At 36.6% G+C, this 26264-nt stretch overlaps 2 protein-coding genes and 1 pseudogene across 3 annotated transcripts; all 3 read right to left on the reverse strand.

Moving 5' to 3' along the window:
• Positions 1-1450: 1450 nt before the first annotated feature.
• LOC108662944 (putative disease resistance protein At1g61300) lies at positions 1451-10602 on the reverse strand (annotated as a pseudogene). The gene is made up of 3 exons (XR_016027386.1): positions 10376-10602; positions 2153-5125; positions 1451-1763 (listed from the first exon to the last, which is right to left on the reverse strand). The product of XR_016027386.1 is annotated as a putative disease resistance protein At1g61300 (transcript).
• On the reverse strand, positions 9138-9824 carry LOC148761463 (uncharacterized). Its single transcript, XM_088808258.1, has one exon. It carries the CDS (start codon positions 9822-9824, stop codon positions 9138-9140), a length of 687 nt encoding a protein of 228 aa, XP_088664384.1.
• Positions 10603-13222: 2620 nt separating the features above from the next.
• Positions 13223-14809, reverse strand: LOC18593751 (nigrin b-like). Its single transcript, XM_018125028.2, has one exon. The coding sequence runs from the start codon at positions 14807-14809 to the stop codon at positions 13223-13225; it is 1587 nt and encodes a 528-aa protein (XP_017980517.2).
• Between the last annotated feature and the right edge of the window lie 11455 nt (positions 14810-26264).

The raw sequence follows: 26264 nt of genomic DNA on the forward strand, positions 1-26264 counted from the left end.
ATGATGGATTATAAGAGATAAAGGAAACCTAAAAACTATCAAGGTCAGTTTTGATAAAATTTAAACATGCTGTGCAGATCATTATTTGCACAATAAATTAACAGGGTTATGCTTCCGGAAAGAGGCATGAGACAGGGTGTATGAATCCTAGTGATTACCCTGCACAAGCTCTGTTTGCCCATCATTAATTGTTTGTTGGTCATTCCTACAAGATTTCAGATCCTCGTGCCCAGGAATTTCCCATAGCCTCTCCTTGAGAGAGGTATTCTCTGCAAGAAGCTGCTCATACTCGCGTTTGATACGACTCACTTCGGATCTAAGATTGGCATTCCCTTCTTTTAAGGCTTCAACACGCTGAGCCAGCTCATCACATTCCGCCTATTTACGGTAACCTGGATTGTTAGTACCTTGTTGTTTGAGCGAGCATCAGGATCATACTTCAACCAGCAGTTTTCCATTGAGTTAACCAGATTGTTACTTCCTTGATTGATTTTTCAGTTAATAAGCCATATCAGATTATTAGACATGAGAAATGGATCTTCAACTTCTAAGGTTCTAAATGTCACTAATTCACAAAATATTAGAAATATAAGGTACAAGATGATTATGAAAATCAGTAGGTAAAGATATTGATGCAGTGTAACGGTCATTTCATTGTTGAAGATGATTCACGGCCGCCCCGTGAAACTGCTTCAAAATAGTTCATTTCAAATATTCCTCCAACCAAAGTCCCAAGAATGACCAATAAGTAAATGCAAATCATGACATTGGTTTCGGGGTCGCTACCCTTAAAGCTGCTTTGAAATAAAGTAAATTAAAGATGATAAAGTGAGAGTGAACATTTGTTCATTTTTCTTAAAGAAACAATAACCTAAGCTACTTTAATTGTTTGGAAAAAAGAAAGCAGCCGAGAAGAATTAATCCAAGGTAAACTTGTACGATTAAATTACTTTGTGTTAGTGGCGAAATAAAATATGAAAAAGTTTGAGAAATAGGGAGTCATGATTGGTGACTTGTGGGGCACTAATTGGATTTCCTTATCTCATAGAATCACTTTTCCTGTCTTTCATACGAACCGGACAAGAAATTATCTAATTCTTTAAGATATCTATCTAAATTATACAATTTTGCATGACAGATTCCCATTCCAGGTGTTCTGTGTTCTGTAATAGACTTATTACATTAATCTGAATTTATAATTTATAAAGAGAATTATTCCAACCTTAAAACTGAAAATTAAGTATCCTAATCTGCAATAGAAAGATTTGACTATGCACAGAATGAAATACGTTATGATCTACTGAATTTAGTCCATTTTATATGGAGGCAGGAAATGAATTGCCCTGTTGTTTGATGGAGCTTTAGCATCATGCTTCAACCAGAAGTTTTCCACTGAGTTAACCAGATTGTTTGTCCTTGATTGATTTTTCAGTTAATGAGCCATATCAGATTATTAGACTTGAGAAATGGAATTTCAACCTCTAAGGTTCTAAATGTGACTAATTCACAAAATTTATAGAAATAGAAGGTACAAGATGATGATGAAAATCATTCAGTAAAGATATTTATGCAGTGTGACGGTCATTTCATTGTTGAAGATCTTCAAAATAGTTCTTCTCAAATAGTCCTCAAAAATTGCTGCTGCACACACAACAGACTAATGTGGATGCACCTCATCACTTCTGATAGAGCTGAGGACTCCCCTAAGAAAGTGGATCATCTGCAAGTTCAAATGGTCTTTACTCTTTCCAAAATCTCCATTCCTGATGCATATCAAAACCATTTTGTCATTTATCAGTTAGAAAACATAATTAGTTAAATGATAAAACATTTCAAAGCACTTACATGTCCAACAAGGCTCAACACTTTTGTCTGGTTGATAAAACCTCTATTCTTCTTTCCACATATTATCTCCACCAATAATATAACAAAGCCAAATACACTACCCATCAAGAAGTGGGTTAAATTATCCTTAACCCATCAACATTAAGTTAAGCTTTTGTTTTGGTCTGATAGTTTAGGTGTGCAATCGATCAAGAAGTGGAATTTTTTCTGTCAATAGTACGAACTAAAATCAGAAACTGTTTTTTGACCAAAAACAGAAGCTAATAATTGAAATTTTGTAGTTTTAAGAAGGAAGCAAGACGATTACCAGACGAGAAGCTGTGTTCAGCCAAATGAAAAGGCAATAGCATTTCCTTGACATTAGGATCATCCCATTCCAGTGATTCCCACCATTCTTCTGGATATAAAACGATTTGCTCAACAGGAGGAGTGGGAGGAGATGGTAGTTCATTTTCAAGCAGGGGAAGCGATAAGGGGATCCTTTTTAACTTCCGACATTCCATTACCTCAAGATATTGAAGAGAATTTGTAGGAATCATAAGTCCAAAACCACAAATGCTTTTCAGCTCTGGTAATTTGAACAAGGAAAGTTTCCTTAATTTGGGAAGAATAAATGTTATGCTGGTAGCCCTTCCTTCTCCTCTGTTATTTTCTCCCTGCTCTTCTGATTCTATTATTTGCTCCATTTTTTCACAAAGGCTGACATCTATTTCCTCCAAGTTTTGAAGACCCTGCAACAGCTTAAGTGAACACAGCTTCTTCATACTTGAACAGTTTCTCAAGTAAAAACTTTTGAGAGAAGAGAAAATGGCAGGTCGTAATGGAATGTGGGATGGAGATACAAATGCTGCTTCTACTTTCGCAAGTTGGCGCAAGTTGCACAAATCCTCAAGCTGTAGCTTCTCAATGTTCTGGAGTGAGTTACAAGAAGATAATGACGGTCAATCAAGCACTTTATCCCTTCACACTTCCTAACATAACATGTCTTCAACGCATCTCCTTGATGCAACAAACAAATATTGCTTAAGCTTTTGAGATCATGGCACTGCTCAATACTCAGATAATGCAGGTCATTTGGGAGCAATACAAGATCTTCCCTCCCCATCTTGCAGTTGATAAAACATACCTCTTTATTAGACTTAGGATTCTGAAAAAACCTTGACCCATCATCGAAGTAAAAGTAGTCAGGCTTAGGTGATCCCACTGCAACCAAGTAATTGTTTGGCCCTTGATCCAATATGGACTTGGTGTATTCCTCAAAGTCTTGCAACTCAAAAAAGCACCCCAAGAAAACCTCAAGCTTCCTCAGTTTGGCTGCTTCCTCTCCTTTTAGATTCAAGGTTGTTGCCAAGTGTTGGAGCTGAGAAAACTTGGGTAGTATTCCCATTGGTAGCTCATTTAGATACTTTGAATATAGATTAAGATATGTAAGGTTTGTTAACATTTCTATACCATGAGGAACCTCCTTGATAGCTGTATTAAAAAGATCTAACTTTCTGAGGGATTTAAGCTTTGCTAACGAACACACATATCTTAACTTGTTACAATTTCGAAGTACCAATGCAACAAGATTGTCCAAGTCAGATACAGAATTGGGCAGATCAGAAATTCTAGTAAAAGAAAGATCCAGAATTTTTAGCCTATGTAGGTCCTCAAAGAAAGATTCTGGAATCTTCCAAGTTCATTTTTTTTGCAATAATAAGGTTGACAAATTATGGCATTTAGGTGATATGTAAGGAGGAATTTCTGATAATGAATTATTCATCAAGGATACCTTTTCAAGATTGCTTGTCCATTCATGCTCCCTAGGTAGTTCCTTCATCTGCAGACCAGCTTTCACCATGAATGGTCGATCAACACTTCTAATAAACAATGCCATGTCTCTTAAGACATCATGCATCTTAACGTTTCTCCTGAAGTCATAAGTATCTGTAGCTCTCTCCAACAAGCAATTATTTTCAAGCTTGTTTAAAATTGTATGGCCTCTGTCATGCATTGCTTGCCTGGTCTCTAATTCACCAAGGAGTCCCTCATCGATCCATTTCTCTATCAACTCCAATCTTTCAATTCCACAGTCTTCAGGATATAAGGAACAATATAGAAAACAATTTTGGATTTTTGAATCTTCCAAACGGTCAAAACTAAACATCAAACACTCAAATATTTCAACATCTGATCCCTTCACACTTTTTACCCGTTCACGTAATTCATTTAATGCATTCCTCCACTCACAAATATCATTTACTCTCTTCATGCTACCTGCTATAGTCACAATGGCAAGTGGTAGACCACCACATTGCTCAACAATAAGTTTCACAATGTCTTCTAAAGTTGGATCTTCTAAAACTCTATGCCCCACATGATTTAAGAATAAGTTCAAAGATTCCTGGTTCGGAAGAGGCTGCACTTTGACTACCTTACAACCCATAGCTTTACAGACCTCAATGGATCTACTAGTGAGTACCAGTTTGCTCCCATTCTGTAATGTTGGCACCGGAATTCCCATGTCAAGTAGAGAAAATCTTTGCCAAACATCATCTAAAATCAGCACATGTCTCTTTCCTTCCAAAATTTTTATTAATTCAGTTGCTCGTTCTAATTCATTTTCAGGAAGAGATGTATCCATTACTTGTGCAATACCTTCTTGCAATTTGAAAACATTAAGTTCTTTTGATACTGTAACCCAAACCACTTTCTCAAACCAATTCTCCTTCAGCAACTGATTGTTGATATGCTTCATGATAGTAGTTTTCCCTATACCACCCATTCCACATACTCCAATCATTCCAACCTCATCATCCTCCATCAAGTATGTCCAAATTCGTTCTTTTACATCAATTTCACCTTCTAATTTTGTTGTTGGGAATGTCAACCCAACAGCTGCAGGCCCATCAACTGCCACACCCTCAGGGAAACTACCTTGTTGGTAAATTGCCTTCACTTCTTTAATCTTTCGGCAAACAAGTTTTGCTAGGGGAGCACGTGAGAAGTAGGATACAGCACCAAACTTTTCTTCTATCTTCTGCGTTTCAGTATTCATCCTTTGTACATCATCAAACCATTTCTCCACTTCTTTCTTCACCACTTTTCTGTAACGAATCTCTGCTTCTTTTCTTAATTCTATATCTTGCCTTCTAATATTTAGATCACTCAATCCTCTCCTAAGTTCATTCACATGTTCTTCAAGTTTTAGGTGATTATCCAAGTATCTGCAGGCTGGACCCCCCAAGCACTTTACCACTTCAAGGATTGTTCCTACAAGCTCCATGTAAGCTACTCTCTGTAATGCAAAAACAATGAATACTAAGTTAATTTTTGCTTGAGTTTATGTTTCGGTCATGTAATATCGAACAAAGTGGCAAGGGTAAAACTATGTCCATTACATTACATACGGTATCTTCTTAAGGGCTTGAAAGTTCATGTTGTTGTGAACACATGACATCACTCAAACAAAAGGAGCTTTCTCATATATATATATATATATATATATATATATCAAACAATTCAACCTTAATTAATTTCGAATTTTTTTTTTGTTCTTTTGTTTCTCCCATCCAGCAAACAAACATATCCCAGAAAGAAATTTAAGAAATCAGTAGTGGAAGAACTGTGAAAGAAAATCAAAGAATTTATGAACTCAAGAATGAAAGCAAAACACACGTGTATTGGAGAAGAATTGTTGAAAGCCACACAAAAGCCACTCACTCATACCATTAAGTAAGTGTTCTTCATAGTACAAGAGGGAAAACCATAAAAAATAAACAATGAAAAGTTAACTGACACTTTCAGGCCTAGTGCTTAGTGGCCTACAAGGCCATTAGAAACTACCCACTAAGGAACAAGACATAAACTGCAAAAACTGCAAAAAAAACTGACACACTACAATATTAAAATAGCAACTGCATAAATAAAAAGAATTACGTGGCCAAGGCACGTGAAAATGGTCTTCTTCATTTTGCATGTTCTCAAGCTCGACTTGCAGCAAAGCTCTCTGGTTCTTCACGTTAAGCATCATTCTTCAACACACCTTCTTGAGGCTTAACTTGAAGAACTCCCAATCTTTCTCGAAACAGCTCGAATTTGTCTTTTCCCAAGCTTTTGGTGAGAACATCTGCCAATTGATCATCAGTCCTGCAATGCTTGAGAAATATATCTCCAATTTTGACAGCTTCACGTATAGCATGGTATTTCACCCGTATATGCTTTGTTCTTCCATGGTGAACGGGGTTTTTAGCCATTGTTATAGCTGACTGGTTGTCAACTAACAGTGTAGTGGCTCCTTGTTGATTGAAACCCAAGTCTTCAAGGATTTTCCTCAACCATAAAATTTGATTTGTAGCAGATGCAACTGATATATATTCGGCCTCAGCAGAGGATTGGGCTACTACCTCCTGCTTTTTTGAGCTCCAAGAGAACACTGCACTTCCAAACGAAACACAAAAACCACTTGTACTTCGAGAGTCCTCTAAACTACCTTCCCAATCACTATCACAATGTCCAAGCAAATCATAGCTTTCATTTATGCAAAACTTAAGTCCAAAGTTTGTTGTTCCTTTCAAGTACCTTAGCATACGCTTGGCTGCAGAGTAGTGTATGGTTGATGGAGCTTGCATAAATCTGGACAAAACTCTGGTGCCAAACATGATGTCCGGTCTTGAAGCAGTGAGGTACAATAAACAGCCAACCAAGCTCCTGTAAGTTGTGCAACAGGCTTTGGAAGCTCCATCCTCCTTACATAGTTTAACTCCTGATGCTAAAGGAGTGGCCACCGGTTTATAATCTTTCATGTGAAACCTTTTAAGTAGCTCCCTTGAGTACTTGCTTTGATGAATGAAAATGTAGTCTGGTCCTTGTATAAATTCTAAGCCAAGAAAATATGTCATTTTACCAAGGTCAGACATTTCAAACTCAGCCATCATTTGTTTCTTGAACTTGTTGAGTTGAGCATTATCCGGCCCTGTAATAAGCAAATCATCCACATAAAGTGATATGATCAATTGCACAATTGAATTTGAACTTCTAACATATAAAGTGGGTTCATTCATGCTCCTGAAAAATCCTTGTGCAATCAAAAAACTGTCTATGCGTTCATACCAAGCTCGAGGAGCCTACTTAAGGCCATATAAAGCCTTAATAAGTTTGCAAACCTTGCTTTCTGCTCCTGCTTCAACGAACCCTTCTGGTTGTTCAGTATATATCACTTCTGAAAGTGTTCCATTTAGAAAGGCAGACTTCACGTCGAGATGCCATATGCCCCAATTCTCTTTAACAGCCAAGGCAACTAACAATCGTATGGTGTCGTGCCGAGCAACCGAAGCAAAGGTCTCCAGATAATTGATTCCATACACCTGGGAATATCCTTTCACCACAAGCCTTGCCTTATATTTATTTACTGAGCCATCTGGATTTAGTTTAGTTTTATAAATCCACTTTACACCAATAACATTTTGAGCTTCTGATCGGTCCACTAAAACCCATGTCTTATTTTTCTTGATCATTTCCATTTCCATGTTCATGGCTTGCACCCATTTTTCATCTTTTGCTGCTTCATGATATGTGTTTGGCTCAACAATGGCTGTGTTGCAACGTTCATAAATCTCCTACAAGGTCCTTGTACCTCTTACAGCTAAGCTTTCATCTTCCACGTCTTCCAAATCTTCTGCCTGTTCTTTTTCACTTAAAAAAACATCACCAACCAGATTAGGATTCCATGATTGTTCAACATCACTCTTGTCCCAACTCCATTTGAGTCTCTCATCAAATCTAACGTCTCGACTAACAAAAATTTTCTTGGTCTCAATATTATACAGTCGGTATCCTTTAGACACTTCACTGAATCCCAAGTGAACTGCAATCTGTGATTTTGGGTCAAGTTTGCTTCTCTTCTCATCGGGTATCTTGGCATAACACACACATCCGAATACTTTCAAACCGACAATAGAAGGTTTTAACCTATGCCAGGCTTCATAGGGGCTTTGAGAAGTCAAAACTTTTGTAGGCAAGATATTAAGTAAACACACTGATGCATTAGTTGCCTCTGCCCAAAAACTTTTAGGCAAACCTTTTTCATACAGCAAGCATCTGGCCATTTCAATAAGAGTTCTGTTTTTTCTTTCACAGACTCCATTTTGTTGGGGGCTGTATGTTACGGTTAGTTGATGTTTCACTCCATTTTTGGCCAAGAAATTTTCAAACTCATCTGATGTAAACTCTGATCCATTGTCAGTTCTAAGAATTTTTAAAGAGCAACTAGATTCCTTCTCCACTAAAGCTTTGAATTTGACAAATTTACCATAGACTTCAGATTTCCTTTTAAGAAAAAAAATCCACTTATACTTGGTGAAGTCATCAATAAAAAGCAAGTAATACAAACTGCCATTAAGTGAAGCTACCTTCATTGGACCTCCCACATCAGAATGAACTAACTGCAATTTATTGCTAGTTTTTGAGTTGCTAATTTTAGGAAAAGGAGTTCTACTTTGCTTTCCCAATTGACAAGCTTCACATATTTTATCTGGTTGACTTACCCTTGGAAGACCATCAACAAGATTGGTTGAGTACATCTGCTTGAGTGAACCATAGTTCACATGGCCAAGTCTTTTGTGCCAGAGTTCATTGTCAGAAGTTAAGCATTGATATGCTTTATGATCCATCTTTTTGAAGTTGATAGGGAAACATTTGTTTCTCATACCCACGGTTAAGATTTCTTTCCCTATTGGATCAAATATTATGCAGGATCTGTCTTTGAACCATATGGAATAGCCATCTTCTAATAACTTGCCAACACTAAGCAGATTATGACTTACATCTGGTGAAAAGAAAACATTAGAGATTGTTTTCATACCTGTTGGTGTATCAACTCCTACCTTTCCTATTCCAAAAATCTTCAAGTATGTTCCATTTCCAATCTCCATTTGAGTCTTGAAGTTTTTGTTCAAGGTAAGGAAGGTTTCGTCATTCCCAGTGACATGGTTTGAGCAACCACTATCAATCAACCAGGTATCCCTTTTCTTTTGAATATCAGGATTCCTAGCCATGAATAAAACTTCTTCTTCAATCTCATTTTCTTCAACAACAGCAGCTTTCTCTTCTGACTTGTTCCATTTTGCTTTGCAAACTTTCTCAACGTGCCCCATCTGATTACACGACCTACATTTCACATTTGGCCGAAACCAGCAGAACCTCTCAGAATGGTTCTTTTTTTTGCAGTATGAGAAAGATGGAAAAGTACCCTTTTGTTTTCCTTGCCTTCCATCACTGGATCTTCTATCTCAATTCCTTTTCTCCTGGTCTTATTTCTTGCTGTTAGAGTTCTTGTCTTTGTTTCTGGCCATAAAGGCCCCCTCTACATTATCTTCATGTCTTATCGCCCTTCTTTGCTCTTGAGCCTGGAGGGCGTTTACCAACTCGATCACAGTAAGCTGTGATAAATCCTTAGAGTCTTCCAGAGAGGAAATCTTGGCTTCAAATTTCTCTGGAAGGCTCACAAGAACCTTGTTGACTATCCTTCGATCAGTCATGTCTTCTCCAAGCAACCTTAGTTGGTTCACCAGCTTCATGATTTTGTCAGAATACTCCTTGATGCTTTCATCATCTTTCATTCTTAAAATTTCTAACTCTCTGTGCAGATTTAAAGCCTGCATTTGTCGAGTCCTCTCACTACCATGGAACTCTTCTTTCAAACGATCCCAAGCCTCCTTTGTATTTTTACAAGTCATGACTCTGGTGAAGATTGAATCAAACACTGCAGAGTGAATGCAAGAGAGTGCTTTATATTTCTTTGCAACCTCTTCATTGTGTTGTTTAATCTGAGCAATTGTTGGGTTCGCTTGTCTCATAACTGGAGTGTCACCTCCCACTTCCACGAGCTCCCATAAATCAAAGGCACGAAGATATGCCTCTATTTTCACAGCCCATATGGCGTAATTGTCACCTGTGAAAATTGGAGGTGCTATTGCACTGAAACTTCCTGAAGCCATAACAGTTTATGTTTTTAGTAATATCACAGAAAAGGTCCCTTAAGATCCTTAGGGCTCTGATACCATGTGAAATAAAATCAAAGAATTTATGAACTCAAGAATGAAAGCAAAACACACGTGTATTGGAGAAGAATTGTTGAAAGCCACACAAAAACCACTCACTCATACCATTAAGTAAGTGTTCTTCATAGTACAAGAGGGAAAGCCATAAAAAATAAACAATGAAAAGTTAACTGACACTTTCAGGCCTAGTGCTTAGTGGCCTACAAGGTCATTAGAAACTACCCACTAAGGAACAAGACATAAACTGCAAAAACTGCAAAAAAAAACTGACACACTACAATATTAAAATAGCAACTGCATAAATGAAAAGAATTACGTGGCCAAGGCACGTGAAAATGGTCTTCTTCATTTTGCATGTTCTCAAGCTCGACTTGCAGCAAAGCTTTCTGGTTCTTCACGTTAAGCATCATTCTTCAACATGAACAAAGGAGAGGATAGAATGATGGCAAGGGCTAAAGCTATATATAGTGGGGGACAATATGTCAAACCTGTTTACCTGCTCAAATTATTTGGAAAGATGGAGCTCAACAGGTTCCGAGCCACAAACCTCTTTATCTCCTCGTTAGGATTGGAATTTTATGTGGAAAAGTAACTGATATGAAAGACGGGGAATCAACAGCGTTATAATAAAGCTGAAACTCTTTACGTATATGCTGTTGGTCTAATTTCTACTCATTAATGAAGAGATTTAATATATTAGAAAGAAAATAAGAGTCTAAAGTCGGCAACTCCATGCAAAGTCATCAAAGTAGTTGTGAAGTCACTTTCCTTGAAGCTGCTTCAAAATAATACATATAAGAATTGAACAAAGACTGAGAAAGTAGGATATTGATTATGGGGCCACTTGTCCAAGTCTCCATAACTTCAATATTGTCCTCACAATCTATTTTTTATGTCTTAAAGCAAAGACCATGAACTTGTAGAGATGTTAAAAGAATGAATCATCTGGATAATCAAGGTACTGTTTACTGCCTTGGAACCTTGACATGACATAATTACATGTATAAAATTATTCTTACTCATAATAAAGGTTTAAATATTGCTCAAGTAATTTTGGTTGGACCATACTTGACTTTTTACTTATAACAAATTTAGAATTTTTTGTAAAAATTATAAAATGAAATGTTAATCACTGAAAATTCCAAAACTCATAATTCTGCTATAAGATGCAAATTTATAAATGTTTATCGCTTCTACTAAATTTTTTCTTCTTTTCACTTTTTCACAAGAGGTATGGAATATACTATCAATTAATGAAGTGAAATACATACAGTATGGCAAGATTTAAAGTGAAATTTTAAGAGCAGTCAAGGGCCTTTAAAGAAATCAAGTTCAATATCAAAATGACCTGCCTCATCTTTTTGATTGTAACTATAAGGGGAAAAATAATGCTTCGTTGGGACTGAAAATGAAGCAGAATACACTATGTTTTAAAAATCGAAACATATATAACCTGCTTATTAATTGCTACAGACATAAAGCAAATTACATGGGCATAAATCTAGTTTTCAATAATAATAAAAATCATCTTGGACAATAATAATAATGATAATAAATCCAAGAAAATATGAATTGTTTTACAATCCTAAAGGATTTCAATTATGGATTAATAAATTTTAAACATGAGTAGAATGATAATAAAAATACTTATGTGGAAAGATGAAGAACAAGGCTCAAGTAGTAGATGGACTTGCAAATTAATCCCCTTGGCTCCTAATGTCCTTGTTAAGCACAAATTTTTAGTGGAAAATAGCTGACATAAAAGAGGGAAAATCGGTAGTGTTTGGTCCCGTTTGGTTCTGCATTCCATCCAATTTCCAAACAAAATAAAACGAATACAAGATACAACTGAGAGGATACAAGATCATTTTGCTACCTCCTTACTATGCTGTTTAAGTTGAGAAAACAATAGTGGAATTGGCGTGCCTTAGAACAGGGAGATCTCTGCCAATCTCAACAACCTCCCACGGGGCAATGGTACGAAGGTAAGCTTTCATTTTCACTGTCCAAATAGGGTAGTTGTCTCTAAAAAACAACGGAGGAGCCAGAGCGTTGAAGGAAGATAAAGCCATTGCTGGTCAATCGAAGTTGTTAAAGCTTTGCAGTGAGTGACTACTATTCTGGAAAGAAACCAAATGTTTTTCAACGGTTTAAAAAATGAAGCTAGGGTCCCTTAGGGTCCTCAACAAGCTTTGATACCATGTTGGAAGTAGTAGTTATATTGTAATGTTTTTTAGGCCGATGGTTATGGAAGAAAACCAAGAAAACAAAAACCAGTCCAGAGAAAATTAACAGCCAAAATGAAGGAGCCAAAAACTCAACATTTTAGTCTTGCATAGGACCGTATATTATTCGATAGATGAGTGTAGGAGAGTGAAAATTAAAACAACTTGGCTAGCAACAAACAGATAGCCTTAACTGTTTTGCATACTACCAAGTATGACGCACACTGTCATGAGCCAACCTTGTACCATACTATGATAGGGTAGAGTTGTCTATGAGATTGAGTCTTTTATACCTGTAAGGGAAATGTCTCTCTTTCAAACAATGTAATTGCTCATGGTGACAGCTCCACAAATACTTCTTAAGTCTTTAGGGGGAAAGACTTTTTAGAAAAAGAATGTCTTTATTTCAAGCGTTGTAATGGCTACTAGTAGAATACTTTAAATCTCGTAAACTCTTTATAGGAGGTGAGCAATCAGTGGATTGTTGGGCTGCGTCACTAGTAAAGGTATGTTTGTAGCGAATCATCTAGGGCTGCCTCTATCGCTCGACAATGGCATGTTTTGGTTCCTTTGTAATTAATTTCATATTAATAAAACATATTTCCTTTTTATGACTCAGTGGTTGCATATATGACATTCGGTATGCCTTTTGATTTTAATGCGGGTTCTCTCAATCTGATTTGTTGATATTATTATTGTTGGATTAGATATAACCGAGTTTTGACTGACTTGAGTAAAAGCGTCCACTCAAGTGCAGTATAAACTATCACATACTTAAGCGAAAGAGCATAGTTCGTGACACACAGCACCACCCCAGGTGGTTCTTACAACACATTTCTACCCAAACATTAATAGAAAGGAATAACCAAATAAAGATATAACAGTAATGTAAAATAAAACAGTAGTCTTTAAAATGAGTCATGTGACTAGATTACGTGACATCTTCTCCAAATTAAATCCCAATCTTGGCGCAAACCGCCATAACACTCACAGGTTCTTCAGGCCAACCCTCACACTTCACAAATTCCTCCCCTTCCCTCATTTATTTACTGTGTATCCCAACCCACCAACTGGTGGACAAGGTTGGGCAAGGGAGTGTTGCTTCCTTGATTACTCACAAGTAACGGATACTTGCACTTCACCATATCGACCATATATGCTCTTAGTTTGGGTTCCAACCACTGCATCAAAGTGTGCACTTCCCTTCGCAATTTGGTCATCAGGTGACACTGTATCATAATCCCATAAATCTGTCGTGATTGTTAACCCGGAACTCGCTGGTGCTACCACAACCGAACGAGTCAGGGGAATAGAATGATAAGGACGCACTTGGATATATTCATCGGATGATTTCTCAAACAATGTGAGGGATGTTGATGATCCCTCTAAATCTTGTGAAGCCTTGATTGTTCCATACACATCCGCTGGCGATTCATTATCCCCATTGATGAGCAAAACATCGACAGTGGCGTTGAGAGCTTGTCTTACTACAGAGTAACCTATCGTGACATTACCATCTTTACCATACACAACCGTCTCCAAACGCTTGTCATAATTGGCAAAAGTTAGATTCTCATTTCTTGGTTCCCACACGATGTCACCTTGAGCAATCTCATCATCGGGGGATAAGCTGTCATGGTCCCATAAATTGACGCTAATAACAAATACATCACCGCCCGAAATAGCAGTAGAAGGGCCTGTCAATGTGGCAAATCCGCCAGGACCTTTGCTCTCGTAGTCACTTGAACTCCGATCATACACCGTATGAAGGCCCCAAAAGTCTTTGACCTTCACCGTTCCATAGAGGTCACCAGGATCCTCACCATCAATATTGTTCACACGTATATACTCGATGCTCACCAAGGTACGCACGTATGAAACATTTGTATCAGCAGCAATATCCACATTATGAACATTGCCAGCATCAACATCAGCTTGGCGTTTCACGCGGTTGCTTTTGCGTGGGACATACAGCAAGATCCCAAGTGCGGCAATGGCCTGACCTACGGTCCAAATGTTGGCTCTGTTAGGGTTTGGGACGTTAGGCAAGGGTGTATTATTTGTCCAGTGAGGGAAGTCAGCACGTTGGACAGCACTAGAAAAACTTTCAAAGCCCTGCTGCAGCTCTACGAGTTGCCAAGGGAGTGGTGCAGAATTGTACCAATTCATGACAATGTGGTTGGTGATTGGTTGAAACCTAGAAGATTCAGCAATCATCTGAGTTAGAACTAGTAATGCTCTAGCACAATTCTGCAATGCATTGTTTTGGGTCGAGTTTGGGTTCTCTGTTGTTGCTAGGTTAGCAATGGCATTTCTCAAATTAGACAAACCCAGCTGAACAGTTTCACGGGTAACGCCAGCAGCATTAATCAAAGTGTAACCATCTACATAGCTTCCGCTATATGCAAGAGGACTCCTTTCAGAAATCAAAGATGAATCTGAAAACTCCCAAAATGTTGCACCGTTATCTCTCGAATATCCACGCACATATAGATTTCGCTTGTCGATTCTCAAGATGATGGTGAAATCACCAGAAATTAGGTGAATATCTAACCAGCTTTTAGGCTGAGTTTGTGGCATGAGCACACTAATATCATGTGATGTGGAGTATGAGAGTATGGATCTTAGGCTTTTGATAAATATCTGGTAATCATCTTCATCAACATTGAAAGCAATTGAAGTATGCCCACCTGCCATTGTTGATCAGGCGTTTCTGTTTGCAAAGATGAGGTGGAAGTGTTGGTTCCGTAGTGTTATAAAGGTGAAAAGCATATTTGCTAAAGTTTTTGGAATTATTCCTATTTTACTCACTATAATTAATTTCAGAGTAATTAAGAGAATAGAAGCATGACAAAGAAAGAACCAAAATAATTGTGTGCAAGATGATGAAATTATATTAAAAGGTTATAAGATTCTTAAAAACATGAATCAAAAGATTAAAAATCGTGATATAAAGTAGTAGACAGTAGTGCAATTACCTGGTTGAGTAAGGCTAAGAATTGGTAACTTCTGCTATGCTTAGAGGATCTTGGTTAAAGTGGTCGAATGGAAGATTAATATCTCCTTCCAAATTTTGTGAAGAAAAGAGCAAAATCAGATGTCTCCTTTATGAGAAGAGAATGAATTATTAGAAGTACTTCATTCACACCAGAACCATTTATTATATGTCAACTTCCCTGCTGGTTGTGCATTAATTTTTCTATAATTTTCGTCTGAAGTTTGTACATTTGAGTAATGATCTGAAGCAGAGCCAGAGTCGGAGGCTCTGAGCTGTAATTTGTTTGCATCTGCAACATGATTGAAGAATCTAATTAACTATGCACAACAAGTTTATCCCTTGATATAAGTAATGAGAAAGAAACTATACATGCTTATTAGCCATTTCAGATTACTTGAAAAGATAAATTGTTGAAGAAACCAGATTTATCATTTCATCTTCTTCCAGAATATCCTGTTTGTGATTCCGTTATCAATTGGGGCATTTCCATTCCATCATCCCCTTTTTAAAATCAGAAAGCAAAGCAAAGCCCATGATGATAGCAGCTAAGAAAATCTCCTCTCCAAATATTAATATATCTTTCGTGCCAAGAGATAATAACTTATGAGAAAACAATGATTAATAGTTGGTTAGTCAATGCAGCACGTCATCGCTAACATTAAATTACGGGAAAAAAATAATTAATAGTCAGTGATTAGATGCTGCAACTCATTGCTGACATTGCTAACATTTGTACAAAGCATTAAATTATGGGAAAAAAATAATTAATAGTCGGTGAGTCCATGCAGCAAGTCATCGCTAACATTGAATTATGGGAAAAAAAAATTAATAGTCAGTGAGTCAATGCTGCAACTCATTGCTAACATTGCTAACATTTGTCCAAAACATTAGATTACGGGAAAAAAATAATTAATAGTCGTCAAGTCAATGCTGCAAATCATTGCTAACATTAACTAATAGTTAGTGAGTCAATGCTCCAAGTCATTGCTAACATTGCTAACATTTGTACAAAACATTAAATTATGGGAAAAAAATAATTAATAGTCATCGAGTCAATGCTGCAAGTCATTGCTAACATTAACTAATAGTTAGTGAGTCAATGCTAACATTGCTAACATTTGTACAAAACATTAAATTATGGGAAAAAAATAATTAATAGGCATCGAGTCAATGTTGCAAGTCATTGCTAACATCAACTAATGGTTAGTGAGTCAATGCTGCAAGTCATTGCTAACATCGCTAACATTTGTACAAAACATTAAATTATGGAAAAAAATAATTAATAGTCATCGAGTCAATGTTGCAAGTCATTGCTAACATTAACTAATAGTTAGTGAGTCAATGCTGCAAGTCATTGCTAACATTTGTACAAAACATTAAATTATGGAAAAAAATAATTAATAGGCATCGAGTCAATGTTGCAAGTCATTGCTAACATCAACTAATAGTTAGTGAGTCAATGCTGCAAGTCATTGCTAACATTGCTAACATTTGTACAAAACATTAAATTATGGAAAAAAATAATTAATAGTCATCGAGTCAATGCTGCAAGTCATTGCTAACATCAACTAATAGTTAGTGAGTCAATGCTGCAAGTCATTGCTAACATTGCTAACATTTGTACAAAACATTAAATTATGAAAAACAATAATTAATAGTCATCGAGTCAATGCTGCAAGTCCTTGCTAACATTAACTAATAGTTAGTGAGTCAATGCTGCAAGTCATTGCTAACATTTGTACAAAACATTAAATTATGGAAAAAAATAATTAATAGTCATCGAGTCAATACTGCAAGTCATTGCTAACATTAACTAATAGTTTGTGAGTCAATGCTCCAAGTCATTGCTAACATTGCTAACATTTGTACAAAACATTAAATTATGGAAAAAAATAATTAATAGTCATCGAGTCAATACTGCAAGTCATTGCTAACATTAACTAATAGTTAGTGAGTCAATGCTAACATTGCTAACATTTGTACAAAACATTAAATTATGGGAAAAAAATAATTAATAGGCATCGAGTCAATGTTGCAAGTCATTGCTAACATCAACTAATAGTTAGTGAGTCAATGCTGCAAGTCATTGCTAACATTTGTACAAAACATTAAATTATGGAAAAAAATAATTAATAGTCATCGAGTCAATGCTGCAAGTCATTGCTAACATTAACTAATAGTTTGTGAGTCAATGCTCCAAGTCATTGCTAACATTGCTAACATTTGTACAAAACATTAAATTATGGGAAAAATTAATTAAAAGTTAGTGACACAATGCTGCAAATATTTGTACAAAATTTATAATGACCTAACTCCAAACACTATTAGTTCAATAACTTTTAAAGTCTAAACTATGTGACTCTCAAAAATTTAAATTTAAATTACTGAAAGTAATTGACTTGGATTATTTTATAAATTTTAACAATCAGATTCATCTCTGCTGTGATATCACAAATCTATTTTCTAAATTGTCACGAAATTTCAATAACATGTCCTAAGGGTAAAAAATGCTATTAAAATTCCCCTACTTTCCTCACAATCAGTTTGTTTGAACAGCCAAAACGTATAAGATTTCATGCTTTTGGCTTTGGTAGGTTATCCATGATGGCATCGCAATGACTCAAACAGGGAAAGTTAGAAACTAAGCAATCTGACTGAAAAGAAAGATAAAAAGAAGAAATGGGAGAAAAGAAGATGCAACAACTTGACTAAGCAATGACCATCCTGCATTAAAAAAACTAAAACTAAAAACAACACCTACCCTGTCATTAGCGAATGCAAATCTTCTGCCCCGAATTGGTGCCCATTTTATGCCCCCTTTATAAATTTATGCCATCTGTCCGATAAATGGAAGTTTATTAACGGCACATTAACTCCCTCCTGTTTTTTCTTTTCCAATGATTTCAATCGTTACTCTCCAGTTTTTTCTCTTTACTTCTTCTTCCGTCATGGTGGAGGCTTCAGACAATAGCAAGTTTTAGTTTTCGCCTAGGTCCTTAACCAAGGATGACTTGTTCATGGACAAGAGCAAAGCTAAGAACAATCTCAAGAATCCCGAAGATTGTTTTGGATTAGACCACTTGTGCATCGACAAAAAGAAAGCTAAGAACAATCCCAAGAACTCCAAAGTTTTGTTTTTTGGAAAACAATTATTGAGAGAAGGTACACACAATGCCATTGTTTTTACAGGATTGACCACATTTTTTTTATGTTCTCTGCTCTAACAATGTTATTGGGTCCAAATTTGCCAAAATCAATGAAATGGTTGTTTTACAGAAAAGATTAATGTAATGGTGGAATAGCACAGAGCTTAAAAATTGGGGAAAAAGAAAAGAAAAAGCCGCACTTGATCGTCCTCTTCATATCTGGGTCTCGAGCAACTCCATTGGTCAGAATATTTGACGCAGAGAGAACCAGACTGATGCAAGTAAAAGCCACATAAGCCACACAAGGCAATTATCTTATTTTCATTACTTGAATTTGCGTATAGAATATCAAAATCAAAAAATTTGGTTACACTTGGGATGAAAACAAAGACTGCTTAAACCCCACCCAAAAATCATCCCACAGACATAATATCCCTGTACAGCAAAAGAGTCAAAAACACAGAATCTACAAGAGATACACAATGAGTAAAAAGACCATCCTCATTCCTTTAGCATGAAATCGAATCAAATTTTCCTTCACGCCCTGCCATCCTTAAAGCACTGCAAAAACCAGCATAAAGACACTATCTCGAGACATAACCACATCGGGTTACAACATAGTAGCCCAAATATAATATCATGCCATCAATACACACCAACATATCACAAACCACGCTAATCAAAGGCTATTGGTAAGTTAGTTGTCCACTGGATCCCTTCTTCAGCAAAGGATCTCAAAGATGGCTTATGTGTTCTTTCCGGATCTAAGTTCTCCGATGGAGTCTATTTTGGGTTTTGCTAAAACAGAGAATGACAAAGAAGGTAAATACCACTTGAGTTCTTAACCGATAACGACTTGTTCATGAAGAAGAGTAAAGCTAAGAACAATCCAAAAATCCCTAAGATGGCTGACGTTTCCAAGATTGGAGAGTAATGATTGGAAATATCAGGGAAAGAAAAAAAAAAGTTAACGTGCTGTTGATAAACTTCCATTTATTGGACAGATGGCATAATTTTATAAGAGGGGCAGGAAACGGGACACCAATTCGGGGCAGAAGATATGCATTCCTTCTTTGGCACATTCTTCAACCAATTCTCGATGTCTTGGGGTTAAATTCCTGTACAAATGGATTCCAATAATCATTTAACTTGCTTTTAAGGGAAGCACATAAATTGAGGCGTAATTTGCTTCAAATGTGAATATGCTCAGAGCAAATAGGGGTGCTCCTTACGCTGGGGTGTTGTAAAGACACTAATCGTGACAAGTTTGAAAACCCCACTAAAGTGAATAACCAATCTTGGCAAGATTGAAAACCCCACTAAGATGAAAAATAACCAAAATCCCACTTTGGTTGGCTAGGCCAAAGATATTAAAACCTCTTACTCTTTAAAAAGAGCACTCATTGAGCTTTTTCGTAATTGTTGTTTCTCAACCTTTAATGCTAATCTGATGACATCATTTACGTTCCAATATGGTTGTAGTTGAACAACATCTGCAATTCCAACATTAAGACCCCCAAGATAACGAGCTACAGTTTGTTCTTCAGGCTCATGGACATCGCACTTCATGTGAAGTTGCTTGAACTCCATTGTATATTCTTCCACCGTCATTGTTTTTTGCCTCAAGTTATGAAATTTGATAAAAATTTCTTGTCGATAATGCTCAGGAAGGAACTTACGCTTGAGTTCTTGACGAATCTTATCCCATGTTCTGATCTTGTAACTGCCTTCTCTTTCTCGTTGTCTTTTGAGATTTTCCCACTAAATAGAAGCGTGTTTTTTCAATTTAATTGCCACAAGCTTAAACCCCACTAAAGTGAATCACCAATCTTGGCAAGGTTGAAAACCCCACGAAGATGAAAAATAACCAAAATTCCACTTTGGTTGGCTAGCCAAAGATATTAAAACCTCTTACTCTTTAAAAAGAGCCTAGAGAAATAAGCACTCCTGCTTAAGAAAATATTATTTATTAACTCTCAACTCTGAATGTCTCATAACTAAGCCTAAGGGTCCTATTTATAGTATTATAGGCCCAAATCCTAATAAAACTCTACTCCTAGTTATCTAATACAATTAGAATAATTAATAAGAGATTTAAATAAAATAGGTGTTCTATTCCTAAATAGAACATGACTAGCTTAAAATCCTAACACAAGTAAAGGAAGAATTTTAATATACCTATAATTCCTAAATCAACTAAAATTAACAAAAAATTAAATTAAATAAAATATAATCCTAAACGTTCCTGCGTCATTCTCTCTAAGTTGGAGAAAAATCGTCTTCAAGATCCATATCTTCATCATGTTCTCCATAGTAAGGTGAAAGATCAGCTACAAAGTTGCATAAACTTCATAATCTCCTGGAAGTTCAATCTTGTAAGCATTCTCATTAATACGTTCCAAGACTCGGAATGGTCCATCAGCTCGAGGAGATAGTTTTGCACGAGACTTAGGAAAACGTTCTTTCCTTAAATGAATCCATACTAAATCTCCCTTTTTAAAACTAGCTGGCTTTTTGTGTTTATTGGCTTGCTTTTGGTATCCATCAGTCTGACGATTAGTCTTCTCTCGAACTTCTTCATGAAGCTTCTTGATTTGCTTAGCACGTTCTTCAGCATCAGCACTAAATTCACGAGTAGTTGGTAATGCAAGAAGGTCCAAAGGACTAAGAGGTTGTTTTCCATACACTACTTCAAATGGACATCTTCTAGTGGTTTGGCTCACAGAGTTATTATAAGAAAATTCTGCTTGTGCTAATACAAGATCCCATTGGCGAATGTGTTTACCTACAAGGCTTCGTAATAAGTTTCCCAAACTTTTGTTGACTATTTCTGTTTGACCATCCGTTTGAGGGTCACTTGCTGGACTAAATTGTAAATGAGTTCCCATTTTCCTCCAGAGGGTTCGCCAGAGATGACTCATGAACTTCACATCTCGATCTGAAGTGATGGTTTTTGGAATTCCATGAAGACGCACAATTTCTTTGAAGTACAAATCAGCTATGTGAGAAGCATCATCAGTTTTATGGCATGGCACAAAATGAGCCATTTTGGAAAATCTATCGACGACTACCATTACAGAGTCCTTTTGCCTTTGAGTTCTTGGTAAACCCAAAACAAAATCCATACTTACATCTACCCAAGGAGCTTCAGGAATGGGTAATGGTTTATACATACCAGTGTTTTGATTTCCAAGTTTGGCAATATGGCAAATACGACACCTTTGAATATGTCGGATGATATCTCGTTCCAGCTTGGCCTAATAAAACTTTTCTTTCACAAAAGCCAATGTTTTGTCTCTCCCAAAATGTCCAGCTAATCCTCCATTATGAGCTTCCCAAATAATAGATTGGCGTAAAGAACATTGAGGGATGCATAGTTGGTTACCTTTAAAAAGATATCCTTCTTGCTGATGAAATTGTCGATAAGGATGTTGGGAACTGGTCTTCCATATCTCACTAAATTCAAGATGTTCTCGACGCATCTTATCCCATGTTCTGATCTTGTAGCGGCCTTCTCTTTCTCGTTGTCTTTTGAGATTTTTTAACCAAATAGAAGCGTGTTTCTTCAATTTAATTGCCACAAGCTTCACACGTTTTTCATCAGGAATATCTTTGGGCTCAAAAACTCTTTCTACTGTGTAGAGCCAGTCAAGGAAGTCATCAGGATGAAGTCTTCCTTCAAACTCAGGAATGTCGACTTTGATTCTCAAATCTCTGGCAGCAGCAGTTCTCAAGCGACGAATAGGTACTTCTTCATCAGAGGACAAATTTTGATGAAATGGGTTGGTGTCATTCTCTTCATCACTAGAGTTGCTATTGTTTATTTGAGCATCAGGTCTTGCGAGTTGCTCTTGTAATTCTTGAATTTGCTGACGTAGTTCTGCAATCTCAATCTCGTGATCATCTCTTTGACGATTTTGACGTCTTGGCGGCATTTTATTTTATGGTGATGATGTTATGGTGATGTAGAAAAAAAAAGATGATGATATAACTATAAAGCAATAAAATTACCCGTACAGGGAGTATCGAAACTTGATAGCGAATCTGAACTTATGCAGCGAATAATAATCCTCCCACTCTGATACCAAACTGACGTCGGGGTGTTGTAAAGACACCTGAAAGTTATGAAAGACACCAATTGTGACGAGTTTGAAAACCCCACTAAAGTGAATCATTAATCTTGGCAAGGTTGAAAACTCCACTAAGGTGAAAAATAGCCAAAATTTCACTTTGGTTGGATAGCCAAAGATATTAAAACCTCTTACTCTTTAAAAAGAGCCTAGAAAAATAAGCACTCCTGCTTAAGAAAATATTATTTATTAACTCTCAACTTTGAATGTCTCATAACTAAGCCTAAGGGTCCTATTTATAGTATTATAGGCCCAAATCCTAATAAAACTCTACTCCTAGTTATCTAATACAATTAGAACAATTAATAAGAGATTTAAATAAAATAGGTGTTCTATTCCTAAATAGAACATGACTAGCTTAAAATCCTAACACAAGTAAAGGAAGAATTTTAATATACCTATAATTCCTAAATCAACTAAAATTAACAAAAAATTAAATAAAATAAAATATAATCGTAAACGCTCATGTGTCAGCTCCGTAAAATTAGAAACATTCTCTTTCACATAACAATATTAGAAATTTTCGACACGTAGAAGACTTAAATTGGGAGGTTGATGATGAAATGCACATATTTTTTTTTTTGAAAGGTAAAATTTTATTGAGCCAGCCTTCAACCTGCCACTTCAAGTCTTTAGTCTTAATTGCCTAAAAGATTCTTGATGGCATAATAGTTGCCTGGGCTGGATGAAACCTGTACACCTGTACCAAAAAGAATCTGCCCAAAGAAAAATTGGCAGCATAGCACCATGAACAAGAAGAGGTGCTATAAAACAAAAATCACCCTAATTCTATTCGATTGCAAATAACAAAACCCCCCAACCCAACAAACAAGAAAAAACTCCTACAGTAAGGATCTTATCATGTAAAGTCAACCTTACTTGTGCCACCGGAAGTTACACAGTAAAAGAATCACTTAGAAAACATGGGAGAAGACCATTCAAAACAAAAGTAGCACCAATCATCAGACGAAACAACCTTAAAACAGAGACTTAGTGGCAACGAACAACAAGAGGACCAAAAGAAGGTCCAACGGACAGCAGAGGCCAAACAATCAAATCCAAGAGACTCTTGATCCAAAAGCAACCTGGCAATTGACAGAGCAGAAAAAAAACCCCATGGGTTCGTATCGTCAACAAAAACCCTTCCTGGTAGCAACAACCACAATATTAAGACAAGCCAACCCGGACAACATCAGATTCATCACAAGTTCAGAGCAAGAGCTTTCAAAACACATCCCCACTCCCCGCCATACCAACATACCCTGAAGAACATGACTCAAGCAAAGAAGTCCTTCGTAAAGCTGAAGTAAGGGAGAGTCAACGCATCATCCAAAAGGAGGACACAAGAACCCATCAACTCGTAGAGAAAATCTGCAAAAAATAAGCAAAGGAACCACCCAAAGAAAACAAGGCCCCCGACCCTGAAAAAGGCAAATCCCCCCATCCCAAAGCATCCATGACCAAATCCCTCACTCAAACAAAAAGAATCCTTAAAGAAAACATCCAAGCAACCAGAAAAATTGCACCATAACCAAAAAAAGAACTAGCAGACAAAGACACTAAAAAAATAATAATCCTAAAAACTCTTGACTTCCCCAACCTTCAAAAATAACCCTCAACCCATCACACCCCCAGTAGGAGAGAAATCATAACCTCCTTCCCTTTCCCCTTTTGTTTGACACAACAGAGAGCTTAATCCCTTTTTTCCTTTATTTTTTTCCTCTTTGTTTATTTTATATCTTCTTTTGCTTTGTTTTTCTTTTCCCCTCTTTTTTTTTTACTGATTTCCTTTTTTTTTTCCATTTTTTCAACTGTCATTTCTTTTCTTTTTTTTTCTTTCTTCCTTTTTCTTTTTCTTTTTTTTTCTTTTCTATTTTCCACTCTTTTTTCCTTTTTTTTTCTTTTTTTTAAATATATATAAATAATGAGAGAGACCCTAACTTGAGCCAAAACAGCATGCTGAGCATAACCTCAAAGATGACCCCTAAACAAAAACCAAGCCTACAAGGAAATGAGCAACAAGAACATAAAAAAAAAAAAAAAACAACTAAAGAACAGAGAGAAAAGACCCCAGCTTCCCTCCGAAACCCAAATCAAAGCAACAAGAGAAATCATCAAAAGAAAGAAAAAAAAAATCGAAAACCTTAACCGGAGAGAAACAATGAAAAAAAAAATGAAAGACAGATCCTAATCCAAAGACCCTTAAAAAAAATGACTGTGTCAACAGAACAATCACAAGTAAGATCATCAGCTGGAAGCAAGGAACATAGGTAGAGGCTCAACTTTTTCCCTAGAGAGAAAAAAGAGAGCAAGAAGGCAAAACTCTTGCAAGAACAACCTAAAAGATTCAGAAAAAGAAAGTTTCATCTAAGAGACCCTAGCCAATCCTTCCCCATTAGATCGAACAAAGTCCAAAAAAATGCTCAAATAAGCAAAAATCACCGAATAATTGTTACTTGGTGCTATAAGAAATCAATGGACAATTTTTACCTTTTTTTTCTTTTTTTTTTCTCTTTTTCTCTTCTTTCTTTGTTTTTTCCTTTTTTTTCTCTTTTTTCTTTCATTTTTTTTTAACTTAAAGAAAGGGAAAGTGAAAGTTGAACATGATGACTGAATATCAGCTGATGACAGATCTTTCTCTGGAGCATCATACCCCCAAGGAATTATTAATCATCTCTAAGCCAGAGTTCCAACACTTGAGTACAGAATGTTAATCTAGAAAAAAAAAAGTCAAAACTCAAGCTATCTGCACCATACAGAAGTCAAACAGAAAACGAGTCAGCCCAGGATCAATAAAACTAAAGAAGCTCAACAAAATGTGGTAAAGAAGATGCACAAAAAAAATTAATTAAAGACAAGAATAAGGTTTTCTTCTCTTTGAACCCTAAACTTAGCCAACTCATCCGCTACCCCATTTGCCTCCTTATTAATCTTCCTAAGTTGTCATTCCCCTATCCTCTTCTGAATTCCTTCCAAGATAAAGATGTCTCTCCTAAGTCTCCATGGGGCTTTATTGAGTTTGTGGACCCAACTAACTGCATTTTCTGAATCACTCTACACTATCAAGCAATGACTTTCCACCCATTTAGAGGCTCCAAATAGTTTGAAAGCCTCTTTAATTGCCATCACTTCAGCAGTGTTAGCCTCAAAAATTCCTATAGGAATAGAGAACAAAATTTTAACAACCCCCTTATCATCCCTTAACACACCTCCAATAGCAGCTTGACTTGGGTTACCCCTAGTTGCTCCGTCAACATTGAATTTAAGAAAACCTCTACTAGGTGGTTCCCATTCAACCATTCGTCTACCTCCCCTAATCCTAATGTGTTGTCTATTCACCTCAGGGCATCTGACAGTTTGTTCCAATTGTTGAAAGTCCACTAGCCATTTAGCTTTTGCCCACCATGCAACCCTAACTCTGACAAGGTCCTGACACTGGTCCTCGTCTCAATTCTTACCTTAGAACACAATCTCATTCCTCATTAGCCAAATAGTCCACACTATGGCAGAAAAAGCCAAACGCCATACCCTTTTATCCCCTGCCCTTACAAGTTCATTCCAATCAAGTAAAAAGGGTTTCACTTTAGCTTGAGTTGCCCATTGCAACCCCCATTGATCAACCCAGCTCGACCAAATCTTCCAACTTTCTGCACATTCAAAAAATAAATGATCGACTGTCTCCTCTTTCACTCTACATAAAACACAAATTGCGAAGTCAGCCCTTAATAGACCTCTCTTGACCAACTCTGCTTTAACCGCAACCCTTCCCTTGAGAAGACGCCAACTAAAGACCTCAACTTTCATAGGGGCATTTCCTTGCCACACCTTACTCCACAAATTTTTCACCTACCTATCGCTTGAAGCCAAAAATCTACAAA

Source organism: Theobroma cacao, chromosome 7 (assembly GCF_053813885.1).
Source record: "Theobroma cacao isolate CCN51 chromosome 7, ASM5381388v1, whole genome shotgun sequence".
NCBI lineage: Eukaryota > Viridiplantae > Streptophyta > Magnoliopsida > Malvales > Malvaceae > Theobroma > Theobroma cacao.

Coding starts and splice junctions, on each gene's coding strand:
- LOC18593751 (XM_018125028.2), bottom strand. CDS start 14,809: ATGGCAGGTGGGCATACTTCAATTGCTTTCAATGTTGATGAAGATGAT.
- LOC148761463 (XM_088808258.1), bottom strand. CDS start 9,824: ATGGCTTCAGGAAGTTTCAGTGCAATAGCACCTCCAATTTTCACAGGT.